The 12331-nt window shown below is 34.8% G+C and overlaps 1 protein-coding gene across 1 annotated transcript; it reads right to left on the reverse strand.

Annotated features, from left to right (window-relative positions):
- Positions 1 to 3377: 3377 nt before the first annotated feature.
- Positions 3378 to 12090, reverse strand: LOC112502253 (kinesin-like protein KIN-14C). Its single transcript, XM_025106120.1, has 17 exons — positions 12040 to 12090; positions 10390 to 10632; positions 10063 to 10207; positions 9864 to 9973; positions 9656 to 9775; positions 9365 to 9568; positions 8554 to 8763; positions 8180 to 8254; positions 7948 to 8094; positions 7726 to 7861; positions 7453 to 7562; positions 6682 to 6843; positions 6176 to 6393; positions 5323 to 5404; positions 4715 to 4819; positions 4526 to 4630; positions 3378 to 3780 (listed from the first exon to the last, which is right to left on the reverse strand). Exons 1-17 carry the CDS (start codon positions 12088 to 12090, stop codon positions 3598 to 3600), a joined length of 2406 nt encoding a protein of 801 aa, XP_024961888.1. The 3' UTR covers positions 3378 to 3597.
- Positions 12091 to 12331: the final 241 nt, after the last annotated feature.

Raw genomic sequence — 12331 nt, forward strand, 5'->3', positions numbered from 1 at the left:
GAAGTTCAATTGTTCAAAGAAAAATTCAATAAGTAGTTGTATCATGGTCGTAAAAGCTTACTCAGAAAGTTGAAGGATATAATAATGTCATCAAAACCGTTCGATGAACCCTCGGTTCATAGAACCACTCGTGGTCGTCCATCTACAAAGAGTCAAGCTTTGAATAAAAGAATTATTGAAGACCGTAGACGTAGTTGTTCTAACGTGCCATCAATTATTAACTCTGAAGATTTGGGGCATCAARAATCARCGAGGCATAGTTCCTATTTCCAACGACAACCCACCMCCCGACATCCGTATCTTGATCAAATCCCGAGTTTATTTCATCCATACATCATACAAATACAAGATGTATTAGGCGATGGAAATTGTGGATTTCGAGTGATATCTACTTGTCTGGGTGGTCATGAAGACGAATGGGACAATATCCGCAAAGAGTTAATGATTGAACTAACTGAGTATGGACAATATTACTCTTATGTGATTGGCAATGAGTGCTTACGCATTCACGAAGCGCTAAATTTTTTCCAAAAAGGCGTCTTCGCACCAGCTGCGCATTGGATTGTTATGCCTGAAATGGGCATTCTAACGGCTTCAAGGTTCAATGTCATACTGCATGTTCTCAATATGGCAGGTAGTGTGACATACTTACCTTTTAGGACACAACCTCCATCGTCATCTCAACATGTGGCAATTGCAATAGTGCATGTTAATGGTAACCATTACATAAAGGTGGTATTAAATGGAGAATATCCAATGCCCACACTTACGCACCATTGGACATGTTATCGTTTTGAAGATGCAAGTACATGGATTGTCCCGTATCAACATAGATTCAATGCATATGAAGAATATATAGAACGTACTCTTACTCGTGAATATGTTGATTTAACATGAAAAATCGAAGTTTTAAATTAATAAATTTAATTTATATTTGAAATATGTATTATTAATATTTTATTAATTAATAATAATATAAAATTAATTTAATTATATAATTATAATACAAATTAAAAATATAAAAGATGTCATTATAAAACATGTAAAAAATGTAAAGGGTTAAAAGTTAGAATATAAAAAAGGTTAGGGTTAAAAGTTAAAATATAAAAAAGTTAAAAATGTAAATATTTTAGATTTGTCATTTAGTTGTTTTTTGTCCATTAACATAGGAGGGGGTAGATAAATTTGTTAGGAGGGGGTGGGGTTAGAAAACTCCTTAATCATATTTTTTATTCTTTTTTTTTATTAATCTGGTTATTCAACCCGTTATGCGATCTGACTAATCTCAAGATGACCATCTGCTTTGCAGATAGTCTGGAACCACCACATTTGAACCTCCCTGTGGCCACAAAGGGATTTTTATTTCTCCTTGGATTTAAACCTGGGACCTCGTGGTACTTTTGAACTTTAGAGTCAAACTCAAACCAATCAGGCACCACCCTTGTGGTTATATTTTTATTCTTTTTGTTTTATATATAATAGAAATTTGTAATATATATATATATATATATATATTTTTAAGGTTTGAAAATGTTTCTACTTAATAGAAGATTGTCGATTTCATAAAAAAAATGTACAAAAAAATAGTTATAAGGTCATGGAGTTAAAAAAAAGTATTTGATTATGAGATAATTTAACTAAATAACCCAAAGGTCGAATAAGTATATAACTTTAAATACGATTTTAAATAAGTTCATTATCTTCTGCCAATTAAATGAAAATGGCTTCATAGTAATCAAAAAGATCTTGTAGAGTTAGTTCAACTGACAATAAGGCTTGGGCCTTTAAAGGATTTTTCTTAAAGGTCAACAAAACCACTCAATATTTTTGTGTCTGTTCTACTGGATCCTAGAATTAGTCAAGATTGACAAAAAAATTGAAGACCCTGTTTAACACATGTAGAGGTTGGTTATTATACAACCCTTTAAATTTGTACAACCAATACAACTCAATCTCAACCGTCCATTTAATTTGATGAATATGTGATTTCATAGAAGTTTTGATTGTTTTCTAACATAAAGTATTAATCAATAATTAATGAATTTTATTCATCTTCTATAAATATTCAAATCATAATAAATAAACTCTCATCATTTCTATAAATATCTTAATTAATTGGGTTGTATTGGTTGTACAAATGGACATAGTTGTATTTGAAATATACCCTATATATATGTGTATATATATATATATATATATATATATATATATATGTGTGTGTCTATTCAAGGGAGAACTGAGTTGTATGTGGTAACTGTGAKAACCAATATTAACCACAAATCAATAGATAAATTAGGAAATTTATAAATTTGGTAATTTTAAATTAAAATCTTAATGCAAGGATATTTTTGGTATTTTAAAACTCTTCTCTCTCCTCTCTTCTCTCTCCGGCCACCATTCTCCGGGCTCCGGCCACCGTCCTCCGGTGATACCACTGTGATACCTAAAAATATTGACTCTGTTAAACAAAAGATACATTGTGATACCTAATCATATATAAGATGCATAGTGATACCACTGTGTTACATCTTCGATCGACCACACAAACGACATCAATGTGATACCCAAGCACATATRTGATGCATTGTGATACCATTGTAGTATCACCGGAGGACGGTGGCCGGAGAGAGAAAAGAGGAGGGAGGAAAGTTTTAAAATACCAAAAATATCCTAACATTAATATTTTAATTCAAAATTGCCAAAATTATAAATTTCCTAATTTATCTATTGATTTGTGGTTAATATTGGTTCTCACAGTTACCACAAACTAATTAGTTCTCATTTGATTAGACCCCTATATATATATATATATATATATAGAGAGAGAGAGAGAGAGAGAGAGAGGTGGGTTATTATACAACTATTTACGTTTATACAACCAATACAACTCAATCTCAACCGTCCATTTAATTTGATGAATATGAGATTTTATAAAAGTTTTGATTGTTTGTTAATATAAAGTATTGATGATCATAATTAATGAACCTTATTCGTCTTGCATAAATATTTAAATCATAATATATAAACTCTCATCATTTCTATAAATATCTCAATTTATTAGATTACAATGGTTGTACAAATGAATAAAGTTGCATTTGAAATATACCATATATATATATATATATATATATATATGTGTGTTATATATTATACGTCCAAAAAATAAAATTTAATTAAACATGTGCTAGAATATACTATTTGTCCAAAATTTGATTCAGACATACAAAAAAAAAAGCGACCGATTTTATCAAGACTAATTTCTTACAGTCATGACAAAACATAATTAAAATTTAAAAAGAATCAAAAAATTATTTAAACAAAAACTCTTTTTTTAATTTCTTTTTTATTCATATAAATAAAACCATAAGAAGGTAAAATCAGGTATTACCATTTAATCATTCATTCATATGTGAATATTACAAATGGATGAAGCCAGAATACTACTAACCTACATCAGTTACAGCAAATTACACAAACCAAATTCCCAAACTCCTTCTCTTGTTAAAACCACACATTTTCGCACTCAATCCAAACAAACAAATACTTAGTAATGTCATTAGGCATATGAACCTTTTGGCAAATACATCTACTGAATGCTTATCCGTAACTCATTCGAGAATCTTTCTCGAGTGGTCGGATGGTTTGACGTCGTGGGATCCCAATCTCGCAAGAATTCACCCTTGCTGCAAATCGTAACGAGCATAAAGACTCACCCACGGATGATGGATCGGGTGAAACGTTCACAAACATCAGGGTCTTCGAGTCTCCACCCAAGCAAGGCTACAAACGGAATAAAAGTTAAAGCTTGTATTATATCACATGAAAAAAGCTATTTCAGCCAGGAAAACCTTCTCTAGAAGCTCGTTTTGCAAAAATGACCTTATAGTGTATTTCTAAGTTTTTATGGAAGAAGACTATTTTGAGCTAGAGGCAGATCAGATGAAAGTCGTAAAGCTATAAAAATTGAAGATCGTGCTCGCTATTTTAAAAAATGAGCAACTTAAACCAATGAATCATTTTTAAAAATGACTTTCATAAAAGGTCATTTAAGAGCATCTCCAACAGCTATGCTGTAATCTTTATAAAATAAATTATTAAAAGTCAATCTCTAAAATCTCCAAAATCTCTAATTTAGCGTAACCAGGTGATGATGAGATTTCCACTACATCTCCGTGAGCCTTAACCAGAGCTCCACAACCCTAGTGGTTGGTTATTATAATAAAAGTTCATCAAAAAATAATTTTTTTAAAAAATTAGAAAAAATAACTAGATCGATATCTATGTCACCTAGACATGATTCATTTTCAGATCTTACTCAAATATCACAAGGGTTGTGACGTAATGGTTGAGGCCCACGGGATGTGGTGGAATATCCCATTTGCCATAGGTTTCCAGGCGTCCACACAATTGTGGTCACTAAGTTTATCAAAGTTGATGTCTTACGGTCATAATTTGCCGAAATTAGTCTCGGCATAGCCCGGGACAACCTTCCAATAAACATGATGGATTTTCAGAATGGATATACCTGAAGAAGATATGTAAGCTTTGAATTCCTAAATGGAACATGATCTTCCTTCTTTGCCAAAGAGAAAATAACATCACTCAGCGAAGATAAACTCTTGTTGATTGCCTGAATACATAAAAGGCACAAAAAATAAACATTATCGTGTCGTTTCCACGTAAAAAACGTCAATCAGAAGTTTCGAGTTTGGACCTGAGTCTCCTTCAATCGTTCTCCTGTCGCTCCACTTCTCGAAAGTCGTTCACTTCCCGCTAAATCAATAAGATTTAAAACGCCTTGAACTTGTTGCTCGGTGCTCTACCAACACAAGGAAGTGTGTCAATATAGTTGAGTTATCAAACATGCTTTCAACAGCTTTTTTACTTCTTTCGTCCCAAAACAAATGTCAACAATGAAAAAGACAGTTTTCGGAATGTGTAAGTATTACATTTTTAATTAACTTGATGACAATTTTACCCTTAATAATGAGGGAGTAATGAATTTTTGTCATGTCATGATTAAGGGTAGAATCGGAAAGTATGCACTTATTTTTAAAGTGGACACTTTTTTAACCATGGGTGTCTGGGCTAGTTTGCGTGCACCTCAACTGATCTCAGAGGCCTGGAGAAACAGCCAGGAAAATCCCTAGTGGCCATACAGGATTTCAAATTGGTGAACTCTAAGGAGAATCCCAAAAGCTCAAGCGTTATTGTCAATTGAGCTAACCCTAACCCCCACAAGGTTAAGTGGACACTTTTTGTGGGACAGAGTAAAATAGAAATGTGGATGCTTATTTTAGAGCGAAGGGAGTAATATGTTACCTCATTTACTCCATAAATCCTTAATGTGAATACAAAGTGACTTCTCGAAGAATGCTCATTCATATCAGTCTTCCCAACAGACCTGGGTGATGAATAAACATAATCAACAAGCAGAACTCATAAGATCATATAAACTCAGCAGCCAAAACTCTTGAAATCATCCTATTTGTGTTCAGAAGCAGCCAAGTCCAGGCCACAGTATGATAGAGCCCAGTTCATCTAAAGGTCATTAAACTCTAAGTGTGTTTGGTATACAGACGGCCATGGACAGGACTCAGGCTGGACGGGCGAGAGAGAGGTAGGCGGGAGAAACTTGAAAGAATTGTGGAAGATTTCAGACTTTCAAATTGACATGGGATGTTTAGTCATATACCTATCTTGTCCCATCTCCCTAACTTTTGATCCACCTATTCTGGTGGAAAAAAGAATGCATTTTTGTCTGTCTTATCCTGTCCCAGTCTAATGTCACGCCAAATGTGGGACAGCAAATGGTTATGTTATGTCCTGTCTCATCCTGCATTCCAAACGCACCCCATATAATCTACAATCATCACTAAATTATCACATGATCCCCATTCCCCACAAAGTCACATGTCCGAACATCAACTACACATTACTATAAATGCTCCCGGAGACGCAAAAAAATACCCCACAAGACAGAAAATGTAAAAAATAGACCAAAGGGTCATTGGCCAAACGGTATTCGTGTTACTTGTAGATCCTAGCCTCCATGGAGGTCAAGGGTTCAAGCCTCACTAAAAAGTGAGGAGTGTGGTGAGTATTTTCTGTATATAAATATTATATACTTCAAAATTGTGGAGCTGAGTTGTCACAATATACAGTATATATATACCTGCTGTGTGCAGCCTGCTGAAGAAGATTTGAAACTTCCCTTATACTGCATACATCAACAATGGTGAGATCAGAAACATATGTGTTTCCATCTGCATCATGCCTGATGACATACTGCTTCCCTGCACCACCAATTTCTGTACGTGAAACATCTCCACTACTTGATCTTGGCGACAACAAATCACGAATTGTTTCATTGTAGATTTCCAGCATAGAAGCCTAGACATGTTGAGAAAAATAGTAACGATAAGCTCCATGATCACACCCTACAATCAGTATAGTATTTATACCGGAATGTTGGCATGACCTCAAGAGTGTATTGTATATAATAATTTCAAAAGAGACATTTATATACATACGAAGGGAAATCAAATGCAAACCAAAAAAATATCGTGAGAACCGATCCAAACCATTTAATGAGTTTCAGTTAAAGCTAGGATTCAAGTTGTTTCACATGTTTTTTTTCTTGTGTGTGTTTCATATACAATAGGAAGAAGAATATATAACCTGCATTTTATATTTCCAGCCCTGGGCGGCTAGGGCCTGACTTGTTTGAAAGACCTGTTCTAGAGAGCGTGGGATCAGACCCTTCTGCTGAGGAGCTTCGGGTCTACCCATCATTGTGTATGTTTTACCAGAGCCAGTTTGCCCATATGCAAAAATGCAAACCTGTTAAATACAAATGAATACTTTATACCGAGTTTATTTGATGATACAAAAGAAAACAAACAATGAACGGATATACCAGTAATTATTACATCCCTTTGTTCCAGGAAAAAATGTCCACAATAAAAAAAGGCATACAGTCTTAGAAATATGTAATTATCGCACTTTTAATTAACTTAATGACAATTTTACCTTCATCGAGGCAGTAATCAAATTCTTCATCTCATAATTATGGGATAGAATTAACAGATAGGCACTTTCTTTTGATAGTTGACACTTATTTTGAGATGGAGGGATTAATAACAAGTGGGGATGCATACCAAAAGTACAATAGAAGTTGGTCCTTGTTGCCTTTGGAATGATTAAAGTAATTCAAGGGTGAGATGATTATAATTTTATTCAAATCTAAAACCGTATTCAACGCTGAAAAACCAGACACATTTCTAGCAGACCATAACTTTAAAAAAACTGATCACAGTCAAAGCTAGAAATAAGTAACAATTCCTTAGTTTTCACATTAAAAAGAAGAATTATTTTCACATGAAAACAGCAAAAACTATTGAAAAAAAAAGCCTAGTAGCCATTAAGTTTGCAGAATGCAAAACTAATAACCTTATATCCATCGAGTGCACTCTGCACTAGCTGTGATATCTCCATAAAGACTTCTTGCTGAGATGCATCATGCGCAAACACTTTGTCAAACGTGAAAGGATACTTTTGGCCTGTAGAATTGAAAGATGTGATCATTGTCCAACAAAAGAGAAGGATACCAATATGAACAAAGGTGTCTATAAAGTACATGATGTTTAAAGTTCAAATTTGTTAACAATTTTAATTTGTCCACATTTATAACAAGCTGGCAAACCCATCAGAATGAACCCTTACCACTTTGAACTAGATCAATTCCTCGGCCAGCTGATTCTACTGAAGTGGGATAACAGACACTGGCTTCTGCTCCAGGGCCATCATCAGGCAGCAAAGGCCGGACTCTACAAAATACTCGGATGTTGCCTTTCAGCTCCTGCAATTAAAGACCGTCAAGCCCAAATGAACCTTGAAACTTAAGTTATTTGCCTAGAGCTAAGTGTTGGATGACAAAAAGAGTACCAAAATAGTGTTGTGGAGTTTCTTCCTCAATCTCTCCCCTTCAAGAAGTTGAGTTTCTGAATCCCGCAAACGATCTTGTAACTCAGAGACAATACGTTTTTGCTCCTCGTATTCTGTCCTTATTTCTGATGACGATAAATCAGCCATCTAAATGGAAATATAGAATAAGCAAATGGCTTTTAAAGAACCTTAATGACACAGTGGACACAGATGAAGCCAAAGAAACATGCACCTTAAGCTTTTGATTCGCAGCCGCTAACTGATGTTGCAGTACCGATATTTGCTCTCTTTGAGATGAGCAAGTTTCCTAAAAAAGAAGTGAAAGCATTAACATCTTGCCATCATACAACAGATTCTCACTCACAAAATGAATGTCCACAATGAAAAAAGCACATAGTTTTAGAAATGTACGCTTTTTAATTAACTAAAAACCAACTTTACCCTTAATAATAGAGGGAGTAATGAATTATGCCGTCTCATTAAGGGTAGAATTGGAAAGATGGCACTTATTTTTGGAATTCTAGAATAAAAATGCAGACAGTTATTTTGAGACGGGGAGAGTACATAAAATGAGAGGTTAATCAGTTGAATAAAAGGCAAACAAACCTCCAAAGCAGTTGACCTCAAGTGCAAACTATCGACCTCAGCGGCAGTGCGCCCGGTACTTTCTCTGAACCTTATAAGTTCAGAAGTTAACCCTTGCACTTGTAATAATTGTCGCTCACGATCCTCCCTTACTTGCTGCAACTCCCCTCTGAGGATGTCAACTTCTTTCACTGCAGCTTCTTTTTGCTTCATGGCATCATCTCGAGAATCCTATTACAACATTTGAAAAGCAGGGTCAAATTGCAAGCTAAGAAAGTGTGAGACCTTACTTGCTTATTCTACCAAGTTATAAGACAGCCAAAAAACAACTAGTATGTTTTTAACCAATTACTTGCTATTAAATAAATGACACTATCATGGATATTGATATTTGGCACATTGGGATCAAGGTATTTAAGTCCATCCGCATTCTAACTGAACTGCTGTTAAATTCCATCTGCATTGTAGCTGAACTCAAGCTGTTAGTAGAGGTCAAACGAAATTAAGCTGTTTTTGTATTACCTCTCATATGTAAGCACAATGGTTCAGAACTAATAGGAGAACGAAGGTATGACTCTATCAAATGATTGTTGTCAAACAAGTGGAATCGCACACTAGCAATATATTTCACTCACTTTTCATATTGAACTTTCAGAAATAGTCGTTTAAAATTATAAAACAAAACTAAGGAAGTTTTGATGCATGTCAAATTCTAGACTTGAAGACTTCAACCATAGTCCTTGCAAAGTTGAGTTATCTCAAAGCATCAGGATTGCCATATTTTAAGTGACACAATTGATATGTATAAGAGAAAAATGAGGGAAAAGCTTACTTTGGCAGAAGTAAACTCCTTCTGCAGCAAGTTATAGTGACCCCTTAAGGTGCTGTGGTTTTCCAATATTGCAGCTTTCTCTCTTTCAACTTGTTTGTTTGCATCAGTGGCTGCCTTAAGTTCATTTTGAAGTTTGGTATTGTACTGTTGCAAACTTGTGTTGTACTCTTGCAACCTCTTGTACATGTCTTCTTGAGTTTTCACCTGAAAATGAAATAGCAGAGGAAACCAAAGACTAAACAATCTGAAATCAGAACCAAATTTTGTGTATTTTTCACTTATTTTTATTACCTTTTCATTAGCTTTCAATACATTTTGCTCAGCCTTTCCAAGCTCTTCCTTTAAGAAATCTTGATTCTTTTCGGAAGCCATCCTGGCTTCTTTTTCTGTCTTGTGACACTCAAGGGCATTCTAAGGAATGTATACAAGAGATTAGAGATAAAGAAACAATCGGAGAAGATTAATGAGATCCACAGAGCTGTTAGATTTGAAGCCCTACAATTTTTTCAGACTCTTCATTTGCCAAGCTTTCTTTCAAAGAGGAAATATTTGTTTCCAATTTAGAAATTGCTGTGTTCAACTCTTCTTCCTTACTCTTCATTGCAGCCTCTGTAAATAAAAATAAAAGATTGTCAGCATGAAATTATTTCTTGTGTATTAAAATGACATGACTTTAACCTTCAGTCAAAGGACACAACCTGCTTCCATGCATTTTTTTTCTGAAGAATCCAGCATCTTACGCAAGTTATCCTTTTCCTCGGCGAGGTCTTCTAAGACCTTTTGAAACCATTTTATACAAAACTTCAGCTTTTTCATATACTCTGTCATCCACTCCTGTTTTCCCTGGAAATACAAAAGAAGATGCCCAAGACATAGTTAAAACACATCATGATAACATTAGTCCTCAAGAACAAACGAATCGCAACACCAATATTGCACAAATACTGTTTCTTTCTATGGTCACTGCAACTCAATATGCATTATGTCTGGAATTGCAGCATAAGATGACATAACAAAAGTCAGACCTTTGAATCAAACTTTTTCCCTTTAAATCTCTCATTCAATAGTGCATCCACCTCCTCCTTTGTAAATTCAATATTTTCACACTCAGACCCCTCAGTTTCAGAGGGTGCTACGGCAACGTCCTTTTGGTTGTTCATTGGGGCAAGTGCTTGCCTTCCCCGACTTGCAGTGGTTGAGGCCATCATCCTACCAGTGCCAATTTTCCTACGCTTATCAAAAGGAGCTTCATCAACAACTCGATTTTTCTGCATGTACATCACCAATACACATCAGTAACAGAAAACAAAAACCCTTAAAGGGATCTGTATTCAACACACAGGATTTACTCAAAACATGGTGCAAAGAGACATTCTTAGTCAAATGTAACTAACTTAATTACGTTATTCAAGCATGAAATGAGAACAACAATTTGCTTAGCCAATTTCTTTTCACCTTTTGGGTTTTAATAAAGGCCATTTCCATGATGTGAGGATCTTTGCATGTCACCCAGAAATTGAGGACAAAAGAAAAAATAAAATGAGCATTGTGCAACAGAATTTGTATGCATAATCAAAATATCCAGCACCGCCCTTTCTCATTAAGTTAACCGATCACTATGTGACATCTAGAATTATGCCATAAATACTCGGCATGTGATCAAAAACAGTAACTCAATCCCAAGCAGCATCTTCACATATGAAGTAAATTACAATTTACAAATAATATAATATCATCATCCAACTTCTAAATCCCAATTGCCAAAGAAGTCTGTGTGGTGCAATTAAGCAGCCCTTCATCCTTCTATACATGAAATTCAGTGATACATCAAGACTTCAAACACTTTTGAGCATTGAAGTGTGAAAGCACTTTAGTTTAACAAACTACCAAAAAAGCTAATGTTTCCGCATCAAAACCACCATATACTGATCATAGTTCATATGTAAAAGCATGAACTCATGTAGCATTGTCATATGATTAACTTGATATTAATAAAAACATCTTTGAAGCTTCAACATGCTGTCCATAAGGGAGGAAAATTTCACAATGCATGGGTAGCTTAACAACACAATGAGAAAGACTAAGCTTTAACTAGCCGCTACCAGTGATTAGAGCATCATCTTTCCTCACATATCATCAATTGCTTTTGTCAATTTGCAAGGAAAAAAAAAACAATGACTTAATGTTGATCAGACACTCAGACAGAGAAGTCACAGGAGGCAATTTTCCATGTATACTTTTCTTCGACCAGTTTTGAAAACGTTCAAGTTCTAGATAAGCATCTACAATGACTGGATGACATATGAACAAAATAAAAAAATAAAAAACAATATTCAACTTCAAGATACTAGAAGGATGAGTAGCTCATATGATCCATTTACCTTTGTAATATTAGCATCATATACCCAATCACTACAGAATTCTACATCAACTTTAACAAGCTATCCAAGAGTACAAAATCAAATATTTTACCAATTACAGTACGACATTCTAAGTTTTACATTATTCAAGCACAAACCCAAAAACACCATCGAAACAGCTCAATTTCTCGGTAAATCTAAGAGAACTCAATGATATTCAAAACGTAAATAACACAAAACAAACGAGTTCAATATTGGAATCATAATCTCCAACTCAAGCACAAACAAACACATATAAGAAAGATGTGTGCTTACGTTTAAAGGACTGCGTGGAGCAGGAGGCTTGTTTTGGTTCCGAGAAGCCATTGATTCACTCTCGCTCTTCAACACCAGTTGAAGATGGAGGATTTTGTAATGTACACTTGAAATTACACCAAATTGATGAGAATCAAACTGATACGGACGTTTGGGCGAAAAAAAGATTGATAGAAATTCAAATAATTTGGTGTTCGATTTGGGGGGAAATGGAACGTTAAGATCAGGGTTAGGGTTAGCCAGTAGAGAGAGAAAGGGACGAGATGCTCCCCCAAATTTTGAAATTTTGAAT

The sequence above is a fragment of the Cynara cardunculus genome, unplaced genomic scaffold (genome assembly GCF_001531365.2).
Source record: "Cynara cardunculus var. scolymus isolate 2C unplaced genomic scaffold, CcrdV1 Un_Scaffold_1147, whole genome shotgun sequence".
Classification (NCBI taxonomy): domain Eukaryota; kingdom Viridiplantae; phylum Streptophyta; class Magnoliopsida; order Asterales; family Asteraceae; genus Cynara; species Cynara cardunculus.